Source organism: Gymnoscopelus braueri (assembly GCF_963280865.1).
Source record: "Gymnoscopelus braueri genome assembly, chromosome: 17".
Taxonomy (NCBI): domain Eukaryota; kingdom Metazoa; phylum Chordata; class Actinopteri; order Myctophiformes; family Myctophidae; genus Gymnoscopelus; species Gymnoscopelus braueri.
In genome coordinates, this window is record NC_137617.1 from 36803286 (window position 1) to 36830199 (window position 26914).

A 26914-nucleotide genomic window follows, 5' to 3' on the forward strand; every position below is an offset into this window, starting at 1 on the left:
CACACGGTTTCCATGTACGCACACACACACCCTCCGAGTCACATTAACCGTAAGCTCAGCTCAGGCCCAGCTTCCTTGGGTGAGATCCGTCAAAGGGAAGGAATGTACAGTATATCGATCCATGATGGGACAAAAAAAAAAGCCGCCTCGCAGCTTATACCGTGAAAATAAATTTCCTTGGTCGTTTTGATACATTATTTATTTTTATTTTGTATTTTTGTATTTTTTTTTTTATCACCGCAGTTAGTTACCACCCGGTAAAGGGAGTAAAAGAGTCTTTCAGTGTCTCATAAACATCGAGTCTTGTAGATTGAAGAAGAAGAGGTTGGAGACTTTTTCAAAATGTCCCGAAATTTGAGAAGAGAGAAGAAGTTGGCTGGGATCCTGAAACCACTGTTTCTTCATGGTGTGTGTGTGTGTGTGTGTGTGTGTGTGTGTGTGTGTGTGTGTGTGTGTGTCTGTGTCTGTGTGTGTGTGTGCGCGTGTGTGTGTGTGTGGGTGTGGGTGTGTGTGTGTGTGTGTGTGGGGGTGTTGTAGGGTACATTTTACGCGCAGCTGCCCCCAGTGTCCAACAGACCATACACTTCACACCGGGGCTATGTGGTGGAGGCTCAGGCCACGGTCTTGCAGGTTGATTTGGTTTCCATGGTAACTAGTGGCGGTCATAGGCAGTGGCAGCAGTGGGAGGGGCGGAGCCTCTCGATGCGGCACTATAATAATATGGGGAACCTGAAAGTTAACAGAAAGAGCGCAACACATGTAAGATCAACCGCCAAACACCGTATTCCAAACTGAAAATGTAATTGATCTCAAATTAATTTAGGTTTATTCATTGTTTTATGTCCCAGGGTAGTTAAATACATATATGTTTTGGGGAAAACATCTTAGCATACATGTTATTTCACAAAATACTGTTCTAATACTCTAAATCGTTGCTGTCAGGCAGAAACCTCATGTTTTCATTAATTAATGCCACTACTTTAGCATACAATGGTGTCACACAAAAGTAGTGAAAATAGCAGATCTACAAGCTCAGGGCAGGCTATTTTAGCAATTTTTTGAAATGTTTTTAAAACAATAATTCAAAAAAAGCTACGGTTTTGGAAATACAAGGTTTCCACCCGACGGCAACAAAATACAATTTTGATCCTAATTTTAGTTATACTCACTTAATAATGCTGGGTTGCTGAATCGCCAAGCTTCATTGTAGGTTGTGTACTGTGGATGACTGTAGGGGTTCCCCGAAAATTCGCTCCCTGAAAAACAAAACAACAAATCAATTAGCATTTCAATGTGTCAAACCATTACCTTTTCACATGCAGTCATTTCTCATCATTCAAACTGGATGCAATTTGAGGGGAAAATGATAGTCATCTGTGTGAGACCAGTCAAGCAAGTAATTTATTTCTTTTTCATTTCACTTAAGTTATGCAACACTGAACAATACAGGATGCCACACTAAAGGAGGCTTTCCCTGTCCCATTTATGGATATCTGGCCATTATTTATGCTACAGTATATTCCAAACCATTCTAATAAATACCTTGTGGCATTAAACAGTTTCATGCATACATTTTTCATATATGGCACAATAAATCTGGCAGTATTTCTTTGAGGAATTTTAATGACCTCAATCTGAACCGGCCCCCAATCCCTGGTCTAATGTTTTGTATCTCAGAGTTTCATTGCACAGGAAGTAACTTGGGCCCATGTCATGGAGCATTGCTGTTGGTTCAACGCCATTCCTTCTTTTATGACACAATAAAGGCTAGATTTTATATGATGCTGGTGAGAAATAGCTTTGCTTTAACAGTGTTTCGGGGCCCGTCACTAAATCTTAGTGGCTGTGGGGTTGGATGAATGGCTTATAACATACAGTATAACCACTGCCCGAGGGATTGAGGCTCTCATCTTTTACTCTGTCAACATGAGAACAAATGGAAAACAACAGGAAGTTTAACTACGTCTCACTGTATCACAGGATCTCTCTCCGAGAACTGTACCGGTTAATATCTCAAAGCAAAAAGAAGCTCTCTCTCTCTTTTTTTGCTAATAGCAAAGCTAGTATTCTGCTGTATTGTCTGTATTGCATAACATGAGTTGAAATCGAAAAGAACAAAAAAGGCGGTGACTTATAGAAGAATCGCATGCATCCACCAGATTAGGATTCCCAGTCGCCTTTGTCGCGGCAGTCGGCTAATGATATGCTAACAAGACTCCTCACTTGATTGGTTTTCCCTTTCCACATGGGTTAACCACCTCAAAGTAAAATGCTAAACCACAGAGTGCCTATATGGAGTATCCAAAAACAGATCCGTCCTGCCTCGTGTCTGGTAGTGAAACACTAGCCCCCTGAACCCTCCTCGGAGAGATAGCCATTTGAATATTTACCAGGCTCCCATGCCTCTCTGTCTTTTGACCCTTAACTGTTTGCTGTGAACCTGAACTGCAGGTTAAGTAGTGGGGGGGAAAGGGATATGCTCCGGAGCGCCGGGGCTGGGGAGCCGCTGTTTATCGACGGCCGCTGAGAATGGCCATGCCGGGGAGATAATGAGCCAATAAGGAAGGAAGGGAAGGTTATAGGAAGGGAAGAACTCTCCTCTCCCCTGTCTCTGATCACTTATTCCACCTGTCTAATCCAATCATACGCAGGGAGCTAATATAGGCATGTGTGTGCCTCCTACCCTACAGGTCAATATTCAGTGCCTTCCTGTGTAATTTGGTGCTAAGAGTCTCCTCTGTGGGCTTTTGGGTCCTTACATCTGCTCTTTTTTTTAGGGCAATGCCCTCTGTTACACACAGATACATATAAATATAGATTTATATGCCAACTCCTTAGTGTTAATAACTCAAAGTTTAAAAATGGACTCTTAAAAAGGGTCAATTTGCCCTCTGTTAAATAATTATCCACTCAAGCCCCTATATATTGTATTTCATCGTACTATGAATAGCCTGGCAAGCTCACAAGCTTGTAGATCTGCTATTTTTGCTATTTTTGAAAGTAAAATTGCCCAGAATTGGGACGCCAGGGATAATGTAGTTAATTAATTGTTTTTTTCACTCACCAGGAACCATTCCAGCGAGTGTGGAGGTCGGGTAGCTGCCCTGGCCTGTAGGGGGAACATGAGGGGGGTACCCAGGTAAGGTTGTGTTGACCATATCCCGACCTAGAGAGACAACATAAAGAACACTTCATTACTACTGTTTTCACTGTTAAATGTCACAACACCGCCATCACACCTCATCTTATGTGACAGAAAAATGCTGTTTACTGTAATTGCATATAATGCCAGTGTCATGACTTGAGCATAAGTTAGAATTAACAACTGTCGTACTGATTAATGTCTTAACGTCTCACAAAAGAAATAAGACACAGATAGACCTCAAAAAGTATCATTCCACCTCTGAAAAAAAACAAACTACTTTCTTTAAGTATGTAATAAAGAAGTCTCCTCGTTGCAACAATCAAATACCATTGTCTAAATATAGCGACCTTTACTGAACTCCATGAGCCTCCTCTCTCTTCTCCATTAGCTAGGGCAGAGCGCAATTGTAAGGACCAACTACACTGGCCTCTCGAGTGCAGATGCTCCATATTCAGCTCTGTAATTGGGAGTGACGGTTGGGTCCCCCCCCCCCCCCCTCTCCCTCATGCTGCCCCCCCCCCCCCGAGCCACTGTGCTTTTTGGGCCACCGCACTCAGAACCCAATCTGGCCAGCGCTGTGGTGGACGAGGCCCCTGCGACATTGTCAGCAAAGAGGGCCACTCGCGCTCAAAGGGGGAAATCATCTCCCAATGGAGCTTTAATGAGGAAAGCTGGTGGGCATAATACAGCATAACGCCACAAGACATACTGTGGAGTTATAGAGGCATCGGCACTTATCCGCTGTTTAGTGGCTTTATATAAACAATGAATGTTCACTGATACAGGCAAAGTAAAACGCTTCCTCCGCAAGCCACGAGCCAAAACGAGATATTCTAAGACGAATAACGATGCAAAAATCTTTTTGTATGCCTTTTTTTTCCATGTGTTTATTGAAAACCGGGAGTGTTTAGAAGTGACAGGATGGCCCAGAGGACAGAGGGGGGGCCTTGCCGTGGCTAAAAGGTTTGCTGTCCCCGCAACAGCCAGTGTCTTTCCCTGCCAGAGTGTCCTATGAGCAAGGCGTGATACCTGCTCATTGGCAATAAATTGCTCGGAATCAAATACGTATGTCTCACTGCAGGCATATGCAAATAAAAACAAAAAGTATTGTGTATGTTGTATAGGCATAGGGCATAGCAGTGGCGGCCATTTTGTGGTGCCACAGATAGAACGCCCATACATATTGATTATTTTAAGCCCGGAACTAAGCCATCCAGGCTCCTGGTGAGTGTCAAAAAAATTTGAAAACCGCAAAAAGGGGTATTTTTAAAATATAGTATATAATATAATTAAAATATATTTTTTTTTATTCACCAGGAGCCTTGATGGCGTGGTTCCAGGCTTAGAATAATGGGTTTTCTATATGTGGCACCACAAAATGGCCGTCACTGCTATGCCATATGGGCGGGACCAGGTGCTGTACATTCTTCTCAAAAAATGATGTTGTAACATACATAATTTTGCATGTGGCCATGACTGTTACGTAATGAATACGACACTACAATGTTGCTATCGTAGTTTACATGGGCAAATAAATCAAGATAAACTTTAAATTTTTTTTATAGTGCTGCCAATTGGTATTGCTCATAAGTGAAGAAGCAGTGGTCAAATGGCTTTTTATTTACATGACATCTAATTTAATCACTTATGCCCTATATATACTTTGTCGTACAATGAGTGGGGTTGGGATCCGGAACCGGTGCAAACCGGATCCACATTTGGAACCGATTCTCTGAGAGTGTACAAGAGGGAAAGCGGGAATCGTTAAGCAACCGGAATTGTTCAAATCCTAAAGGATCCCAGCCCTAACAACCAGTAGCAAAAAATAGCCTATCTACAAGCCCACAACACGTCGCAAGCGCAGTGAGCTTATAGATCTGCTATTATTCGGGAGAATTTAGATTATCTTTTTTTTTTTTTAAGGAAAAGTTCACCTATAATGACACTTATGGCCCAAAATAGGGACGCCAGGTCGAAAGTGTTTAATTGAGGGGGGAAGTCATGGCACGTTTGAGTAATGTTAGTACCTGCTGGTATAGGCTGGCCAACATACTGGCTGCTGCGGGGCCCATGGGGGCCAGGAGGGTATGAAAAGGTGGGGGCCTCTAGTGAAAGGGCAGGGTGGCAGGGCTGGATGTCCGCAAGGCCCAGACCCACCAGGGAGGAGGAGGAGAAGGAGGAGGAGGTGGAGGTGGAGGTGGGTGTGAAAGGAGCCATGGAAGCCTCATACGGCTCCCGCTTAATGCAGGATGGGGATGGATGAGTGAACGCTTCTGCCAGGATGGAGGAGAGATAAAACAACAGATACAATATGAGAGAGTGACATGGGGGCATTGCACAAAATCAAGCACACACACACACATACACACACGCGCGCGAGTGCGTGCCTGCGCACTCACGTACGCACACACACACACACACACACACACACACACTCACTAACACGCATGAACCCATTCACTCATACACGCAAATAATAAAATCAAGATATAAGCCATAAAATGTCTATCTTGTGTTCATTTGAAAATGGAACGATTCATAAACCGATTAGGACTTTTTGTCGGCGGGCGTTCGACTATTTGAACGCCCGGCGTCGGCGCATGGAACGCCGCATTGTGTTTGAACACGGTCAAAGTGCTTAAAGACTGAAGGGCTCCGCTGTGTGTTAAGAGCTTTACAGAGAAGAGTGAGGTCATGGCAGACCATTCATTTATAATAAGAATTAGTTAGCCACAAGCCAGTGCACCTCAGTCAAAGAGAGCTGTGGGAGTACTGTGGGTGGGGGGTCTAGCCGGGTTGGAGGGGGATTGTGAATGAGTGTGTGTGTGTGTGTGTGTGTGTGTGTGCGTGTGTGTGTGTGTGTGTGTGTGTGCGTGTGCGTGTGTGTGCGCTCCCACTGTTCTGTGTGTGCGCGCCACACACATAACAGTGGGAGCTTTTGTGCAATAACACGCATCTGTCCAATTTGTCATACATTATTATGGCAGCAGCCACACCAGCCACTTATTTCCCAAATGTTGGCAACTAGGGTTGTATAAGCTCATACTGTATATTAATCCCAAACCTTTGTCTGGCAATCAGCTCCAAATAGCTCACTTCTTTTGAAAATACATTGAAAAAAGCTGATCAGCTATTTTTTACTATTTGTCATAAGTACAGTATATTATAGAGCTTAAGTGGTTAACTAGCAAGAAAGCTAAAAAGACTTTCCAAGCTATTAATCTTTGGGAGAAATATCCAACAACAACAAAATCGCAGTTTTATTCATTCAGCAAATAGTGTACTACAAATAGTGCAAAGGCCAACAATTGCTGCTGCTGTTTAAGTCTCACAGGCTGGTCGTTACCTTATAAAACATATGGTGAAGCTACAAAGCTAGGAGGCCATCTTCTTCAACAAAGCTGTTTACTAACCGAACTCTCAACTTAAAGGGAATTTCCACTACAAAGCAACATGAAAATAATGTACCAGATCAACACATAACTTAATTGTCCCTATACTATAAGTGATACTGATGCGTAATTATACCTCTATCCTCACTCAAATTCTAATTAGTTGACTATCTAGACGACTACAAGACACACTGGAGAAACTAACAGTTTGATTATGGTCTTTTGATCAGATGCCCGCAGCATTTGACCTGAGCTTATTTTACTCTGTATATAAGCAGCTATTTGACAAATACAATACTAGGCGCAGAGTGGCAATTCCTTTAACCCTAATCTCAAATGTCTGGAGACCTCATATTTCTTTTTTCATAGTTTTTTTTTCAGGAAGGCTTTACTGTACATCTTCCTGTGATGCTAGGATGTAGAACACAGTACATGATGGACTGACATTGGCTTATTCCTTTGTTTAAACTACTACTGTATGGGTGATTTTACAGCAAGATTTCTCCAAGGCTTGTACTTGTATCTGGGTGGGGGTTCCCATTTTTATTTCACCAAATTGACATTCATTCGGTCATGGACCCCCATTTCAAATGATTCTGTCCTATAGGGACCCTGATTTGAAGATGTTTTGGTTTAAATGAAATGAAATGGTCTAAAGGTCATGATTGTAACACTATACATGCATGTGCATGCATAGTTACACATGAGAAATACAGTAGATAGTAAGCACCCACCCTCTCAATGTAGCTGGTCATCCTAGTCACATTCAAGTCTTTGCATATGAGAGTACTAAACAATGATAAAGTTAAAGCTAATACTCTCTCTGACCAGTCAGTCCCTTTTGGGATCGTCAGAGCTCGCTGGGACCTCAACGGAGGTGTAACAAAAAAAGAAACGTCTATTTTGCCTAATGGTAAAGAAAAACGCAAAGGCGAGTCATGTTATACCATATCATGCAGTGGAAAGGCACCATTAAACTACTCCTCATTTGAATGGGGACCCCTGGTATCCCCTCAAGGACTCCTAGGGGTCCCTGGATCACAGTTTGAAAACCAATGTGATATACAAATGACACATGATCAGAAACGCATGCATTTAGAATATTTGCCATCGATGCCTTTTACACTTCTTCTTAGCCCAACTCACACAGTACATTTGGGTCCATTTGTTGCGAATTAACACTGGGGATTTTACTGTGTACAGTTGTATATGATTGCCAGGCACTCTCTGTCTGTTGCTTTATGTCCCCTTTAAAGCCCCTCTTTGAGAGAGGCGCCGGTTGAAAGGACTCTCTGTATAGCAATGATAGCCTCATTAGCTGCGTCCTAGCCATTGTTGTTTTACAACAGCGATGTGTGCCCGGATTCTCATTAAAAGATGGACTTCTTTATAATGTCTGCTTCAGCTGACAGTCCCCTTAGATTCAACGCCAGAAAATCAAGCTATTTATTTTCCTCTGCCCTCTTTTTTTCCCTTCCAAAACAAATCAATGCAAATATTTTTTGTTTTTGTTTTGGTCGGCTGTTCCAAAACAGCCTGTTGATTTCTGTCTTGACCGCATGAACCCTAGCAGCCCCATTCTGGGGTGAACATTCCACGAAAAGAGCTGATCTGCAAGCTCACAACGCATCGCAGCACGACGTGAGCTTGTAGATCGGCTATTTTCGGTGGAGAGATTTGGTGTACAGGGAAAAAAGGAGGGGGCCTACCTAGTCAATTAAGTATATAGGGTTTAAAGTTAATAAAGTTGATTCTTGTTTATAGTAAGTGGTTAATGAGAGATGGTTTGTAGCAGGATCTATTGAGAGAAGAATACAGTATCATTCTTTCAGCTCAGGTTTAGTTTTATAGAAACGGCTTTGTTTATTTGTTTTAAAGTACTTGTGCTACGGTACAGTATGTGACAGCCCATTGACAGCGACAATTTAAGTATAAACAACTTCCAACTGAGAACAAACCACAACATAAATGTACAGAAAGGAATCGCTGCCTATTCTTTCCCAGATCACCGCTTGTACCGAGTGACAAGAGCGTCGCTTCAACTGGGGACATTTCACCCTGGGAGAAACTGGTCCTGTCAACGTGCGATTACCTCGTTGAAAGACACAGATGCACGAGTTTTATCTCAACCCACAACAACATGACAAATAACAGGGACCCCCGTGATGTACGGCCCTTCCAGCATTCATATCGGCTTGATTTCTTAAAACACCAACAGGAAAACCGGGTGACCTTCTTTTTATTTGGCACAGGAACAAAGTCATTTGTGAATGACTCTTTTGCTTGCGAGAGTATTAAATTTACCATGACAGGGACACCTTCGTGTTTGCTACAACAACAACCAGAAATCTTTGACCTCCATTTTCTAGGCTATATGCAGAATGGAGCAATTTATCACCAGCCAAAAATCTCTGCACCCTAATTAATTACAACTAAGTAAAGAATGTTTGGAGAGCCAAATTGCTTTAATTCCCCGAACACCGGCTGAAAGTCATTCATTATCAAATGTGTGCTCAAAGGTTAGTTTGCTTTTGTGAAGACGAAATAAGCATTAATTTCGGAGCCCAGCGCTGAAGTTCCCCTGTGGGAAGAGAGGCGAGTGGTTTGTCATTGGGGCCACACATCACTGACAGCAGGTTCGCCGTCTGATCGTTGCTCGCTGCTCACTGGACAACGGCAAAGTCTTTGTGCTTTGCTGTCAGAAGTTCACACAGGGAGCGCTCACTCGGCTTCTTTAATTGAAATGGAAAGTTTAAAGAGTTCAAATGACGGCCCTCGGCAGCCCCACAACTTTTTTGTTTCTAATGAGTGCAAGCACGGGACGGATGAAGACCAAGTGGGTTCCACAGGAGCACCTGCTTTGGCCCTTGAAGAGGAGGAGTGTCATTGACTCAGGGACAAGAGGCCTTGAGAGTCTCCCGTTAACAGGCCCAGCAGGGAATAGGTTTAAACAGTCCTCAGAAGGAGAAGGAGGTGTAAAACTCCCACTGAGTGCTCAGGGGAATTGGCTCGGTGTTCAAAGGCGGCTTGGAAGTCTTGAAGCCCCACCAAAACATCGCGGGCGGGTCGAGTAATTTCAGGATATATACAGACACCCACTTGGTTAGAAAATGGTGGACAATTGCCCGTATCGAAGCCATCTCCCCACTTATTTTTCAAGGTACAAAAAAAGTTCAGAGCTCCTCCTTCCACTATTCATAAATTCACCCAAGGCTCAGCCGATATGAATTTTAAGTAGTTTCAGTGAGCAAGAATAAGAAGCACCTGAGATGAAATCCATCTCTCGGAGGGGAATTCATCAAAGAAATTACTTCCCATATCAACAATAGAAATTACCTCACAATATGCAATTGTCCCATCCACATATTCATGGAACCCTTTGGTGTTTTTATGGGTTAATAGGGACTATTTAGTAGGTAATACCACATTAATGTGGAGGAGAGGGAGAGAAGAAAAAAAAGAAGAAGAATGTTTTAATGGAAGTGGCTTCTTGCCTCTGAATTTCGATGATGTGCACAATGCCCTTAAATCCCTTTCTTATTGGAGCCTGCTTTGCAGGTACTTTTGAGCCCTAATAGGATAAAGCAGAGAACACAAAAGATTTCTATCTCTCAAGCCTTTCAGTTCACTGAGAATTCGGATGTCTGGCAACGAGCACTCTTATGAATCATTCATTTTTAATAGATTATGCAAATTCCGGGACATAAAATCAACAAGATCAATAACTGCAGGCTTTTTAATTGGTGTTAGAAAGCATTTTAAGGATGAACGTAATCTCCAGTTCTTTGCCCCGTAAAGACACAATTAATTTGAAATTGGATCTCGGCCTAAATGCTGCAAGATAATTTACTACTTTTTTTTTTTGCACAGCTAAAACGAAATCCTCAGCCAGGCTTATCGCTGGCAAGTAAACTGTAACACTCAGCCATCAGAGACCACACACCTGAGTATCACCTCTTATCCACACTCCCACGGAGGGAAAACCATACTAACTAACTGCCGTAGAAAGTCAAAGTGCTGCTTGTTCCATTAGGCTGACCTCTCATGTGTTGTTTCTTTGTCTCCAGTGAGATATTCAGAACGGCTGTGGTGCAGGATAGAGAAACTAATATAATAATTCTTATACATATAGGTGTTACATCAAAATATGCACAGTGCCTCGCCGCTGAATTTGTGTTATGCCTAATTTCTACGCGTTTGGGCGCCAAAAAATAGACGATTCAAATGCTCCCGAGCTTGTAGATAGGCTATTTTCGGTGGGCAACAAAGTCTGGCTTTGGTGTGTCAACCTATTCTTTGTTCACTTCTGCATTGCATTCCTGCATTAGAGCGCATGCCTTCAATGGCCATCTCTGCAGAGACACCCACCCCCCCCCCTGTAAAACATCCCAGGTGCAAACAATGGTCGCCCAGTTACAGTGAACTGCAAGGACTAGGGAGCCATCAGGACACAAAGGACAAACACACACCTTCCTTCTCACGAGGCCTGCCTTACAGGGGAAATCTACCTCCCACATATTAATGAGAAAAGGGCCTTTCTTTTCTCATAAGGCTGCTCGGCTATCATTTGAGAAAGGGGGGGGGGGGGCTGCCGCAATTTTCAATCACCCTGTCCTTCCCCCCACGCAGAACTCGTTGCCTTTTTTTGATGGCTGCTGCATAATTATATGAATTTTAATAAAAGCTCCGTATATTAATCTCAGGCCCCGGCAGTAATCGTAAACTTTCAGTAAACTTAACCTTCTTCTTGGTAATAACATGGCAACAATGAAACAATATTTCAATTAGCCAGGCACTCATTAACTGTGACAAGGAGAATGGGAAGATGAGGGAGGGTAAGACAGAGAGAGAGAGAGAGAGAGAGAGAGAGAGAGAGAGAGAGAGGGAGAGGGAGAGGGAGGGAGAGAGAGAGAGAGAGAGAGAGATAAGAGGGAGAGAAAATGATCACAGTATTATAGTTTGGTGGCAGAAATGCCAAAGCATATTTACAAGGCACACTGCTGCTGTTTTTTTCTTTTCATTTTTTCCCCTTGGTTTTTAGAACGTACACACAAATCGCCACGTCGCACACAAGGCTCTCCCATGCAGTGAACAAATCACCAGTGCAGCTACGCCGCATGCATGCGGGGATGGAACACAGCAGCACTCAGTCCCGGTGGCTTTGCGAGACCTTGCACTGATACACAGTCATAGTTGTGATGTGCTGACACCAAAGGTCCTTGTCCAACAGTGACTGAACAGCCAGCCCCCCCCCCCCCGCCCCCCTCTCTTTATCACCCTTGCTTGTTCAGCAAAAACACAAGATGGAAGACTGCTGCTAACATCATAGCTCGTACCACATTGTCGTACCACCTTTTCAGCTCAGAGTCGAGAGGTATCAAAAAAAAAAAGTATTCACGCTTTACTTTGCTTTGGTTTTTTGTGTTTGTCTTGCTTTTGTTTTTGAAGTATTTATTGGCGGACGGCATTCAAATTGCACAACATTCTTTTCTCTTTTTTTAGTTTTTTATTTCACTCATTTTTTTTCCTTTTTCATGGTTGTAAAACAAGATCATAATCCCCCCTCAGCTGAAGCTGTGGCTTGGCAGCGTAGCGTAGCGGCACACAGTGCTTGTTGTACTACGGCACTTGATCTTACCTACAGGGTAGCTTTGCGACACGCCGGGGCCCAGGTCTGGGTTGGCGCCGGAGGATAGACTGGGTTTGACTTCGTCCAGGCCGGGATTCAGGGCAGGGAGCGAGTGCGTGTACTCATTAGCCTGGTGGGGGGACGATGACAGTTCAATCATTACACAACCAAACAACTCCTAGGTGGACATCCTCTGGTACCACCACGAGCTGTTCCACATTGTGTATGTCAGTGGTTCCCAAACTGGGGGGGGTCGGGACCCCCAGGAGGGTCCCCAGATTATAATATTTTTTATTTTTTTTGGGGGGGGGTGGTCCCCAGATGATTAGCTTTAATGTGCAACATTGTTTTCTCACTCAACAGTAAACAAACCAACATACAGTATAGGTGTATACAGGGTATCTGCACATTTCTAAAGTTACAATTGAATGACTTTTAAGACCTTTTTTATTACCAAATTGGCCAAATTGTCAAATATTACGTAACAAAGAGACAAACATTGTGAAAATAGCCGATCTACAAGCTCGCAACGCCTGGCAGTGCGAGGCGTTGAGAGCTTACGTGTAGTTCGGCTATTTTCCACAATATTTATCTGTGGAACCGAGTCAAACTAAATGTAATGCTTACAATTCCATGTGCTTGTCAGGGTGGGGGGTCCCCAGTTCAAATATAATTATTTTGGGGGGTCGCGGCCTGAAAAGTTTGGGAACCCTTGGTGTATATAAATGTGATTGAGAGAGCATTTGATATAAATGTGTATTAGGGGTGTGCCGATATATCGTCCCGCGATATATCGCGATACGTTTTCGTGACGTATGTATCGTTTTGAAAAAAAAATATCGTTTTGAATTATTATTATTATTATTATTATTATTATTTATTTTTTAAATAATAATAATCAGGCATGCAAACAGCCCCGAGGTGAAAAGGTTGACAACATGTTTTTTTTCGGGTCAGGTGTCACACTATTGCCCTATTTGGATTCAAAACGGCTAGTGGAAGCTGAAAAGCTACAAGTTTGCATATCTGAATAATGCAAAAACAGAAATATTTGTTTGCATTAGCTTTTTTTCTCCCCCATATATTTTCATAATAAAAAAGTGCGTATCGTATCGTATCGTAATCGTATCGAAGTTGTGTGCCAAATATCGTATCGTATCGTTTGGTGAAATTATCGGCACACCCCTAATGTGTATGAGAGTTTGTGTGCATGTGCGTGTGTGTGCGCGTGCGTCAGTGTTGCCAGATGTACGATAATTATCCTATTTGTATGATAATTTTACCCCTGTATGATGTATCAATAACCCCAAAATGCCCAAATGTATGATCATTTTGCCATATCACAAAAAAAGTGTGTGAATTTACTAAATTCCCTGGCTGCTGATTCGGGATCCGATTTCGCTTTTCTTTTTTATTTGAGTGAGGTCCAGGACGTTGCCTGCTTCCACGCAGAATATGTGATGCGCTCTTGTCCCGTAGTTTCAACCAGGTTGTTTCTTACACTAAATACGCATTTGTTTGGGAAATTACATATTTACACGTGAGATTAAAATGTTTTGGCTGTGTACGATAGTTTTCTTTCAAATAGGATAATTTCAAGACTCCGGTACGATAATTCAATATTTCCCATCTGGCAACACTGTGCGTTTGTGTGTGTGCGAGAGAGAGAGAGAGACTGCGTGTGAGCATGCGTGCCAGGTATTAGTATACTTTGTAGAACTTGAGAAATTGAACTTATGAGGACCATTCTCTTGGACTCCACAAGATAACAAAGATTCTTTAGAGCTTTAAGGAGCTGTAAGGTTACATTTACTGTAGGAAAAGATTCAGGTTGGGTTAGGACTAGGCATTTAGGGGTTAGCTTTAGGGGCTGGGATTGGATTAGAGTTTTTTGGTAAAAAGAAAAAATGGCAATAGCCTACTAAAAGGTTGCTGTCCTCACAAGTATATTAATACCAGCGTGTGTGTGTGCGTGCGTGTGTGTGTGTGTGTGTGTGTGCGTGTGTGTGTGGGAGCTGCGGGGCGGCAGTTCAAGCATATCATGAATGTATTTTGGTATTGTCTGAGAGGAAGTAAGGATTTTGAGATGAGTCTAAAGCCGTGGCGTCAGCTGGCCCTTTGTGCTCGACTGCGGTCCTACAGGCCTGATCAGCCAAGGGAGAAAGCAGTCCTGCTTTGTTACACACACACACACACACACACACACACACACACACACACACACACACACACACACACACACACACACACACACACACACACACACACACACACACACACACACACACACACACACACACCATGTGGCCCTGTGTGAAACCATTCACTTTTTTTCTCCATTTTCCTTTTTTTGCGCTTTTAATTTGGACTCTAAACCAGCTTTTAATTTTATTGCCCAGCTGAATAGAAACACTTGTGTGACCCACACTATACTCGTCACCGTTTCTAAGCGATCATGACAAGATAAGGTACATGCTCGAGTTGATGTTGTTTGTATCGTGTATTGATGCCACAAAAGCTTTTTTTATATAGCATTAACCACTTGAGCCCTTTCACAAATTGTGAAAATAGCCAATGTGCAAGTTCACGACGTGTTGTATTGCAATGCGTTGTGAGCTTGTAGATCTGCTATTTATTTTCACTGTTTTTTAACATTTAGAAAATATTTAATGACTTGCCCAAAATAGGGATGCCGCTAAGTTGACTTTTTCTATTTTTGTTTTTTTAATCCTACTGCCTACCTCGTCGTATTCATGCGTAACTGGGCTAAAAGGGAGCCGTGGCAGATGTTTTGCAGTTTTCTTTAATGAGATGAGACTTCCGGAGACTCTGTGTTGACAATGTTCGTCCAAAAGCCCAAATGTGTGTGTGAGTGGCTCATTGGGCCCTTGCTCCCACAGGGGGACGGCTGTGACCCTGCTCTTGTCTGCCACTATCACCGATAAACTCTAATTGTCTGCTACAACTGTTCACTGGCACAATGTCGGATGTTTTCCTCTATTCTTTGAGGGCCTCAGACGCCAAACAGACGTTTTATCATGCAGATAAAGGGCAGGAGGGGGAACGCTGAAAAGACACATTTGAAAAGGATGACCAAATGGCCAGCAGAAGTGTGGGAGGGGTTGAATCCATTGAGTTTTGCATCTCCAGAATGGGTTTTTAATACCCTGCTACAGGGACCCAGACACTGGCTAATAGGGCCACATTTTCCAGAGAGAGAGGGAGAGAGGGAGAGAGGGAGAGAGAGGGAGGGAGGGAGAGAGAGAGAGAGAAAGAGAGAGATCCATGAAAGGCAAAGTGCTCTGATTAATATTGCATTAAATTAAAGCTGATTTTTCTAGACCGTTTCTGGCCTGTACTACTGGCCCTTCTTTTTTTCCCCCTTTTCTTTTTAGTCTACCCCGTTTTCCCTCTGCTTTTTAATACTCTCTCTGACGCTCTTTGTGATTGCAAGTCATTTCCAATTCGTTTTGGTATTGATCTTCCAGTAGAAATCAGTTTTGTAATTAGCTGCAAATTAGGGCCTCTTCTGGAGGTGAGGCCTGTCCCACTGATTTATCACCTGCGTAATTCGCCCCGATTGGAGAGAAATTAAAATGAACTCAATTAGGCGATTGCTTTTGCTTTATGGGTCCGACTTGTAGTTTCATGGGAGAAATTAATAGTCTCTTGTTGTTAAATAGTATAATGAAAGTAAATAAAGGTTATCCATTGTAATAAGCTCTGAGATTTTAATAAGAAGCACCACGTATAAGGGCTCTGGTCTACGTTTTGATGTGTGTGGGTGTGGGGGGCTGTTCTCCGAATGCTTCTTAATATTTTAAATCATGATGGATAGATGGCGGTGGTGAGTGTGATTTTAGTGTCAGAAGGAACAACTATGAAAGGTTTTGTGAGCAAAAAATGAAGGCTTCTTGCTGTGTTTGCTATTCATATACATACATTTCATATAGACATATTGCAATTAAAGCAGCTTTGTAAAACAGTCTCAGGCACTACATCAAGAATAGGGATATAAAAAAAAAAGACGACATAAAGCAATATTTGAATAACATGGCAAAAGATGAAGAAAAATCTAAGTATTGATTAATTTCATGTTGCCTTACTGTTATTCTCAATTATGGGGGATCCAAGGAATGTGTTTTTCATCACAAAATCAATAGTGTGGGAGTTTTTTCTTGTGATCCCTCTAGCATTTTACATGCTGGTTTGTAATACAGTGGAATTATTGTTTAACCACTTATGCCCTGTTCAAATTCTTTTCAAAATAGCAGATCTAGAGAAAGCTCACAATGTGTCGCGATGCGACACATTGTGGGCTTGTAGATCTGCTATTTTTGAAAGTTTTCGCCCGTAATGCCTTAAAGAGGGACGCCAGGGCGAAAGGAGTTAACCACATCACATTCGTGCATTTTGTGCATTTTCTTTGCTCAAAATGCTTTTGGAATTGTCGCTTTTCATGTCTTTGTCTTTTTTTTCCCCCATTTGAAACTTGACACCATAACACATGCACAACGAACGTGAGGGGGGGGCGGAGGCGGGAAAAGGTGACGCGTCAAAGCGTCACCGTACTGACCTGTTCGGGTTTGACATGCTCCGACGTGGGGAAGACGTCAGGGTACGGCGGGCGCTCAAAGACCCGGTCCAGAGCCTCCAGCTGCTGCTGAGTGAAGGCATCTGCCCTCAGGTGCTTCCGTAAACTCTCCACACTACCCTGAGATTCACTGTGTGGGCCAGAACCATCTGAACCATCTACAAGAAGAGAGAGCAACAATCGAGATGCTGACCCTGGTACCACCACTACTCTGGGGATGAGAGTAGGATATACACAGCAATGGAGTGCAGATTTCTTTTTCTCTTTTTTTCTCCAGCATCTTAATAGCCGTGGTGGTGCGCCACCCGGCTACTGTACGCCTCAGAAGCGTTTCTTCGCCCAGGAACGTCTGCCCACCCCCCTGCAGTATTAACACCATCATGATGTGAAAGCCCTGGGGTAATTGATGGATTACCATCACTTGCAAATATATACATGTTCTCTCGACCATGTATACTAATGAAAGAGGCAGCTAGCCTATTACAGTGCCTTTTTTATTCTAGGCAGAGGATTTTCTTTCCCCCCCCCCCCCTCGCCGTCCCCCCCATACAAGCCCCCATCTGGCCCCCACCCAGAACCTTCTTTTCACATCCGCGAGAAATCAAGAGCGTGCGTTTTTAAAAAAGCACAATTTCCCTTCTCTCGCAATTTAATACCGCTTTCATTCCCTGCGAGTAGTACCACCGGGTTCCATTTGGCAAACGGTGGATGGCGGACAAGAGGCAGCGGAATAAAATTGTACAGTCTGGTTCAATCATCTCCTTCAGGGACACACTCCCCAAACACTGGCGTATTCTCCTGACTCCTGACCTGATTACCCTTACTGTTGGGAGAAGGATGCCTTAGCTTTTCTCTTTGTCACTTGTATGCAATGCTTTAACCCTCCCCAAACACACATACATGCACGCGCACATGTGCGCACGCGCACACACACACTCGCACACACACACACACACACACACACACACACACACACACACACACACACACACACACACACACACACACACACACACACACACACGCACATCACCCACCCTGCCTTCGTCTCTACCACCCTCCTCAGCCCTCTGCCATCCCTCCAAGCCTTATGCCTGATTTATATACTTGCGTGCGGGCACATCGAAAATAGCCGATCTGCAAGCTCACGGCGCCTCGCAGCGCTGAGCTTGCAGATCAGCTATTAGCTCAGCATAATCAGGCTTTTAGCCCACCTCTCCAGGCCTTCACCATCCCTCCCCTCCCCTTGCGTCCTGGCTATGGTGGCTGAGGTGTTAGGGCCTCCTTTTTTTTTTACCCCCGGATCCCAGATCCCTGCGAGTCCCTTACAAATCTGTCATTCTAAATTTGCGGCAGATTATGTTCTCTCCTCGGCGGGAGAGCGGGTGATATATGATATGCAAGGCCCCTATTGATTGCCTGATCTGGTGGCAAAGAGGGAGCTGAAATGAACTTGAAATGAACATCATGCCTCAACTCATTGTGCGTATAATACTCTACTTAATCCCCACATTTTTCTCTGCCAATGGAATTCAATTGATCAATCATGTCTCCGTGATGGTACCATTTGGGAGGGTTATTGCCATTCTATTCTGCTGCTTGACCTTTCTTCAACCGGCTGAGGCCAGAGGATGAACCTGACTCCCATTAAGAACTAAACGTATCGAGGGGCTATAAAGAGACTTGAGAGTGCAGTCCCATCCGTACGTACACGCTTGTGTGTGTGTGTGTGTGTGTGTGTGTGTGTGTGTGTGTGTGTGTGTGTGTGTGTGTGTGTGTGCGTGTGCGTGTGCGTGTGTGCGCGTGTGTGTGCGTGCGTGCATCTGGTGTGCACACATACGGTATGTCTTGCTGAAACTATGTTCAAGGTTAGCTGGTATCTGCAAATATGCCTCACACAAATTATAGGCCAGAAATGGGCAAATTACTTTTTCCGACCTTTTACGCCTCATTGTTTACTTTGGAGATTTTGTGACTGTACAGATTAGTGGACTTAAAGGACCATAACCACCATCAAACATGTCATTGTCTATTCACACCTTCAGCCATATGTTGTACATTATCATAGACTATTTTACTGTTAAAGGCTTTAGTTTTAGATTTCACATTTGTTCACATTTTCTCCAAGTCATTAAAACATTACCGAACTTACCTGAATAATTTAGTCAATGTTGACTAAACATCCCTGTGCAGTTTAGAAGTAGAGTTGTTTGATTTTGTTTTCATAAACCTTTTCTCCTGGGACTATTTTCGGCAAGAAATTATATTTAGTGTGTCGATTTACCTATGTCAAGCAAGTTTCAAGTGCGCAAGTTGATTTTTATACTGAACTGAAATGAATGGAGTCCAGTGGCTTCCTTGAACATCAAACAAACCATGGTATGCTTTGGAAAATGATCGGTAATGATAATGAATGGTACAGTAATGTCAAGTATAACGTGAGTCATGGTCAATGGCTAAATAAATATGTATGAATGAACAGATGCAAGTTTCAGCAGACTCGCAAAGGGCCAGAAACAGAACATTTCTCAGTTGTGTCTAGACCAGGGGGTGAGCAACCATTGCTTTTTGAGCAAACACAGGTGATTAGATATTGAGGTGATTAATTGAGTTGATGAAAAATAACCATAATTTACTATTATTGTTTGATGTGCATAAAACATTTCTCCCCAGTCAGAATGTATTTAACCTTTATTACTCATATTACATTATTGACTCATTCTTTGTTAGGTTTAATGTTATATTATTGACTTAATCTATGCTTGCATTATTCTTATTAGCTATAATATAATATAATAAAGAGTAAAAGCAAATGTGGTTTTCACAGTCTGGCACTGGGTGATCACGCCAGCCAATGAAAAACGTCTAAGTGATCATGTGCCCGAAAAGATTGCCCACCCCAGTCTACACCATTGATCCGCCATGTGATCAGCTATGTTCCTGAGAATTATAAGATCATAGATCGTATTAAGGGAAGTTACCAGGACAGCCACAATCACGACCCTCACCTTAATTACTTAAGCCCTATTCAAAACCTTTCGAAAATAGCCAACTTACAAGCTCACATTGCGATGCGTTGTGAGCTTGTAGGACTGCTTTTTATTTTAGAAGACAATGTTTGCCTATGATGACATGATAGAGATGCCAGGTTTAAAGTGGTTAAGCCATTGCTTGTCACTTTATCAAACTCAATTGTTCTCTTTGGTACCAAAGCAAATAGAGTCATTAATTACTTTCCATCAGCCAGCCTGAGTAGCAAGCATAATCAATACCACTACATTTGTCATTCACCTCTGTGGAATACACTTCCCACACGCAAAATGATCCATCCCAGGTGAACCCTGAACTCTCTTACACCTCCTCAAATTACAGCGACAATCGCAACTGCTGTCTTTTACTAGTACACCCATAACATTTGCATTTCCAATGATATGCACCTAAGCCAAGACTAGTACTACAATGACCATATTTCCACGGTGAAGGTCCTCGTGACATTAACTCACTTAATGCAGCCTTTTAATTCCATTTCCTCAAGGTACATGAATCCATGTCATGCTTTCTAATAAGCCAAAGCCAAAAAGTATTCATCACTCAACAAGTACAAGAAAACAGACGCACATAAACTGCTTTACATTCGCTATTATGATCCAACAGGCCATTGTTTTGACATGTTCCACTCTGCCTGTTATGCAACACCACTAATCTTTGACCACAGCGGCTTTTGTCCCAGTATTACGCGGTTGTCCCCCGCAATGGTCGTTTATTGATCACCGGCGGAGTTGAGTGTATTCATCTTGACATCAGTCTGTGTTAACACTCTGGTAACGAGGGAGCGGCTTCTATCAGATCAGATAACCAGCTCTATGAAGCAGACTCCTCTCTGCGGGTTTGGCACCCATAGGTCACGACCCCTGGCAGGAGGCTGAGCCGACGCAATTCTGGGGCTGGGGAGAGTGAGACTGACTGACTGACTGACTGACTGACTGACTGACTGACTGACTGACTGACTGACTGACTGACTGACTGACTGATCGAGTGCCTGCCTGCCTGCCAAAGAAAACTGAAAACAAATAGGGGTGCAACAGTTAATTGAACTAATCGATTTAATTGATTTTAACAAATAAAAATCATTTAGATTGAAAAAATATTGAAACAGCAGATCTCAACAAGCTCACCACACGTCATGTCGCGACGCATTGTGAGCTTCTAGATCAGTTGTTCTCACTATTTCCATGTAACACACTATTTCCATGTGTGCATGTAACGCCGTTGTACGACAAAGTATTACATACTTGTGCTTAATCAGACCAATCGATGTACTCTATTCAACAACAAAAAAAGTGTTCAAAATGTTTCATGTTGATTTGTTCTCGATTATGCGATTAATTGGAAAATAAATCAATAAAATAATCGCTAAGAAGATAATTGACAGTTGCAGCGCTATTATAGCAGCCTTATGTATGAGGAGGGGCATGTCAGAATGTCAACACCAGGTTGAATGGTAGCTGCTAATGGTGTGAGTTCAATAAAGACAATGAACCCCTGAAGGAGGAAAGTTGCAGACTAATCGGTTGGGCAACATATTTAAGTCAATCGTCCTTGTTAAGAGGCACAGGGATGTGAGCTGGCACTTTGAGGTCACCAAAGCCCCTCTACGAGTTCATTCCTCTCATCGGCTCCTCGTTTAGCCACATGAAACCTATAGCGTACCTACTCTGTGCATGAACTATCTGTGAAAATAGGCAAACAGCAAAGAGATTTGGTAGAGGCAAAAAAAAGGAGGGGACCATGTACAAACCTATGTAGGACCCTGGTCAACAACATGTGTAGGATTGGAGTGGTTCAATAATACTGATCAAACAACATCAAACAACCTTTCAAGTCATTTCACTGTCGTACACCACCAGACACATTTTCAATGTCTGAGGAAAAAGCGAGGTTGTAGCACGCTTCCAACACCTCGATCATTTTGGTTGTTCTAAAACTCAGTCTGGGCTGTCATAAGTCAGTCTTTTTCTCGTATTGACGTTCCAATAAAATCAAACCTGTTTAATATTATCTGAAGCCGTTAGCCATCTTGGCACATGCTCATGTAAAGTTCAATGACGTGAACTTTGCCAATAGCTGGGCTCTCTCCAGCAACAAACAGGAAGTCACCGCATACATAAGGGCAGTTGTGGCCAAAGGTTGCTTCTGTTCCTGCTCAATTTTTCAACAACTCTTCTTCTTGTATTGAATCCAGTAGTATTATTGCACATAGTGACCCTGAAAGATTTGTAGTCTTTGCTAAATCTTGCTAAAGTCTCTGACTTATGACAAATTGTCTTTGTGAGGGGGTATCAGACTAATCTTTAAAGTCTTCCAAGTCTGCTAGTGTGGTACATAGTAACACATCAATGTACATACGCTCATGTTCGCTTAACAGATCGTTATGTATCTAGTTGTAATACACCTCCATCCTTTACGGCTTGATTCAATTTTTGCCTCAAATGAAATCAAATTAGTGCTCATTTGCATCAAATTGGAAGAGCTCAGATGCATTTGTCCTAATTGGAACGTTTTGATTATGTAAACAAATTCAAATATTGCAGATGGAATGTTTACATGCTCAGCCTGCACATTTCCACATACAAGAAAGAAGGGAAAAGTTCCCTTTTATCTTGTTTTGAGCTAATTGTGATCATATCTTTAGCATCCGCATGAAGAACCGTAAGGGAGAAGCAGTAACATGACTTAACGTAGGTTATATTAATTTGCAGAGATGTTACTAGGCATTTAAAGGCTTTATTAATCTAATTTGTTGGTGCAGATCAGCGTGCTGTCTGTCTGACATTACGCTGTGAACTGAGTTCCTGTGCTGGTTTTAGCTCTCACCCAAACAGATGCTAAGACATGAAGCGAGCTGTGATTCTGGCCTGCTCCATCACTCATCTCTACTCACTGTTCACTCCTCATGACACTCAGAGATGAGAAATAATTAATTCAACAGCTACTGAAGCACAGAATCACATTCATCCTGACTGCCACTGGCTATTGTTGTTGGCTTTTAAAATGTATGATGATCGTCTTATCATGAAATTTCTCTCTCAGTATTTTCCTCATAAATCAAGAAGGCCCCCGACACAAAAGCAGGGAGGTCTTTACAATGGTTGGAATTAAGAACGGCCTGCAATTCTTGATTGTGCAATTCGTGGGTGATCTGAAAGGGTGTGTGATATGACTTTAAAAAGAGCGGACACAGTTCATAGATTGTCATTCTTTCCATTTGGCCATTGCATGTCCTCATGAAACCTCCAACCTGTGCATTCAGCTTCGTAGAATATTCACTTATAGCAATAATTTGAACAAGAACGTCAATGAGAGCAATAGTCAACCTATACAGCTGTATGCAGTATACTGTATCTGTGTCACTGTACAGTTTGCTGTTTTGGATTAGAATCATTTTTTTGTTTTATGCAAAACCATCGCTAGCAGAGTAGAACGGTAGCTCCTTAAGCTATTTCCTTTGTCTTTCTTGAACCCTACGCTGTCAGAAAGAGTGGGGGTGGTGGGGTTGAGAATGGATGGGGGGGGGGGGGGGGGGGTCGTTGCTGGGTACTTGGATGTTAATCTGTGAGGTAATAGCTTTCCTCTGCAGAATTGCAAATTCTCATACATGTCACTTTGTTAAGCGCACGGACAGCCATGGTCACCGAAGACGCAATCTCGAGGGGTCTCTCTCCCCCACTCCATCGGCAACAATAGCTGCCAAGTGTAACATGCTACTTTTAATTTGCAATAACACGTGACAATGGCAGATTAATGGGTCTTATGACACCTGTGTCCCTGAAGCTCCTCTTGCCGAGACCCAGTGTACATAACGTGTGTCACACTACATTATCTCTACATCCCTCCTGTAATGGGGACCTTTTTTTTTTTCTAAGGGCACTGCTGACTTGGAACTTAGGAGCCGTCTCCCTTCCTGGCAGAGAGCCACAGCACATCCTAAAAAACAAATACTCTGGGCTACACAGCCAATCTATTTCGCTGGCACCGTACACACACACACACACACACACACACACACACACACACACACACACACACACACACACACACACACACACACACACACACACACACACACACACACACACACACACACACACACACACACACACACACACACACACAGCCTCCCCTCCTGTCCTCTGCTCATTTTTTGCTCGTGTTTTCAACCCCTGATAATGACTTCTCGTGCTATAATCATCATGAGGCTTACCAAGTTAAATAGGGCTCAGGCATTCTCACGCTACTGTGCAGTGGGGGAAATTTAATCCAGGCATTAACTGACTATAGACTACTGCCTACTGAGCGGTGCAAGAATACGTCTGCACAACAAACAAGACAATCTTAAAACACAAGCTACCATATCAACCCAAAAAGACCACAAAACGCCAAGATGGCCGACCATGAGGTTGTAGCATTGTATCGTTTCACTTATAAGCTATTTGATTTCAGCAAGCAATTTTTGACATATCATTTACAATACGTTGACGAACACAAATACAGGCTGTCGTTTGCTAAGGTGCGCTTTAGAAAGAGCCAGGCAGCAATAGGACAATATGCTATCTAGAGGGTAGCATTGTATGTAATATACTATTCTTACAAACTGTGCCTTGAGGCGAGACATTGTTTTTGAAGCACTGTTTTGATGCTGTGTGTGTGTGTGTGTGTGTGTGTGTGTGTGTGTGTGTGTGTGTGTGTGTGTGTGTGTGTGTGTGTGTGTGTGTGTGTGTGTGTGTGTGTGTGCGCGTGCGCGTGCGCGTGGCCAAGGCCTGGGGTTTATGTTTTGGAAAGATAAAGTATCCCTGCCCCTCCGGTTCTAGGTGGGGAGGATGGGAAAGTATATAAGAACCACAGCTACCCTAACACCGACACACACACTTTTACACACACGTGTACACGGCCACACATGCACACGGACACACACACACAGCTTTCTTCCCTTTCCTCGTAATGCTGGCCGACCATCTAAATCACAGAAATGGCACCACATCAGAGGGATCATTTGAGACTGAATAGCCATAGAAACATGGGGCTGTCACCTAGAAGACCTCCACAAAACAGGTTAGCCCCCTCACTCACTCTCTCTCTCTCGCTCTCTCTCTCTCTTCTCTCTCTCTCACGCACGCACACGCACACCTTATTCCTCTCTGTGCCCTTTAATACCTCTTTGCCCTTCAGTAGCAATCTGCATAGAAATGTGTGCATTCTATCATTCAGTGACTAGACATTACACCCTGGCTAATATCAGAGGGACCCAGAATGGCTGAAAATGAACTCTGGGAAATACCAGACGTTTGCATTATGCCTCGCGATTGCATCTCTTTACAGGGGGGGGAAGACTTGATTATGTCATTTGCCATGTCCACGTCATGCTGTTTTTTTCTTTTTTTTATATCTTTGCCAGGAAATCTACCTCTGACAGGTCATTAGTCATCCTCCCTCCCTGCACGCGCACACACAAAACATCAATTCCACTCAATATCCCCCCCCTCCACCCCCCAAAAAAAGAAAAACCCTGTGCTTCTCACACAAGAACAAAGAAAACGCTACGTAAACCACTGCCGTTCCCCGATTAGCTCGTGCCCCAAATTGCTGCAGAACTAAAGGGGAGGGGGGGGGCCGGTTTCCCCGAACCCCGTTTTCAGTTAACTGCCTCTTCCAGGAGCCATGCTTCATCCCTCCATGTCAACAACACACGCCTCTCAACAGCGCAGGACTGCGGGTGTGTCCTGTTTAGCTATTCTCGTCAGCTAGTGCTCATGTAGTGACATTAAGAAAGCCTATTGCTTACAGAGCCAATAATCTATATCGCCTCAGGCCAACGCTATATCCACTAACCTCCTACTTCAGCAGAAGAAGTGGAGGGGCTTTTTTTTGCTGAAACCTCCTCCACGGAGGTAGTAGCGCTGCTTCCTTGACTGACCTGGGTGGTTGGCTACATCATCTTGACATGTAATTATCTAAAGCCTCTTAATCACCTCCATAAAGATTAATTGCAGGAGACAACAGTGGAGGTCGTGTCTTCAAATAAAAAAAGAAAGGCTCCTTGCCAGATTGACGTGCCGATATAACAAGGTTCAGATTTGGGTGGTGTGTTTCTTTTTGTGTTGTTGAGCTTTAGTAGCAGACACATCTTTCCACGCTACAGTGAGAGTTCAGTAAGGTGCTTTTTACAATACAATATATAGCTGCTAATTTCTTATAGCTAAATAATATGTTCCATACATTTGCAATTTAGCCGATTTCTGTACTCCACATTAACACAGCCTACTTCCAGCGCTAAAACGTGAAAAGTACTTCCTCTTACCTTCATCTCTTTTCCTCTTTTCGCCGTTTGACCGTGGAATGCCCAGAATCCCGTTGATGGAGTAGGACCCAACGGGGTCATTGGAAACGCTAGTTACAGGCGGAGAGGCGTTGCTTGGTACTGGAAATAAAAGCGAAATGAAACTTTTATGATGCAGAGTTCGACCTATGAGCATTTATAATCAAGACATAAATGTGTGTGTTATTGAAGCTGATGCAGTAGACCTGACATCTTACCAATGGTATGACCCGGCGTTGACAGGGACGTCCCATCAGGAGAGGGATGGAACGGTTGCTGGACTTTAGTTCGGATGATCCTACATAACAACAAAAGGATCTGTTATGAGCACGTTTGCCTGGCTGACATTTTTTTCCATTGAAGCAGGCAATTCAAATTGTGTCATAGTGTTGTTTGGTCACACCAATTTGTTACCCATTAGGAAGGCATCGCCACCAGTACCACAGACGGTACGCATGTAGGACCACATGTTCGAGTGAGATATCAAACCCAACCGATTCATAGGAATGGATCTAGTCCACATTTAAGGTGGTGATATAGAGAAAAGTCTTTTGGTCTTTTGGTCTGAGTGATCTTGCAAACAAAGCATGAAATCACATCAATTCACCTCAATGATCAGCTTCACTGACTCTACCTGGCCTGCACTAATCAGCCCCCTCTCGTCTCTCTCTCTCTCTCTCTCTCTCTCTCTCTCTTTCCTCCTCCATTCCTTCCCTCCCTATTTCCCTCCCTCCCACTAAGGAGAGGTTTATAGGGGTATATCTGAGAATGCTGGCCCTTT

At 43.2% G+C, this 26914-nt stretch overlaps 1 protein-coding gene across 3 annotated transcripts in view; it reads right to left on the bottom strand.

Annotated features, from left to right (window-relative positions):
- Positions 1 to 585: 585 nt before the first annotated feature.
- Positions 586 to 26914, bottom strand: part of pax2b (paired box 2b) — a gene marked incomplete at both ends in the record, with an annotated part of 34457 nt that continues 8128 nt past the window's right edge. Inside the window, 7 exons of one of the 3 annotated variants that reach the window (XM_080454409.1) lie at positions 586 to 710; positions 1170 to 1256; positions 3065 to 3166; positions 12176 to 12296; positions 16743 to 16918; positions 26116 to 26235; positions 26352 to 26431. In XM_080454409.1, coding sequence (XP_080310535.1) covers positions 586 to 710; positions 1170 to 1256; positions 3065 to 3166; positions 12176 to 12296; positions 16743 to 16918; positions 26116 to 26235; positions 26352 to 26431 — 811 coding nt within the window. Of the gene's footprint in view, positions 730 to 1169; positions 1257 to 3064; positions 3167 to 12175; positions 12297 to 16742; positions 16972 to 26105; positions 26236 to 26351; positions 26432 to 26914 lie in introns of all 3 variants that reach the window. The other 2 variants (XM_080454410.1, XM_080454408.1) reach the window with 2 other exon arrangements.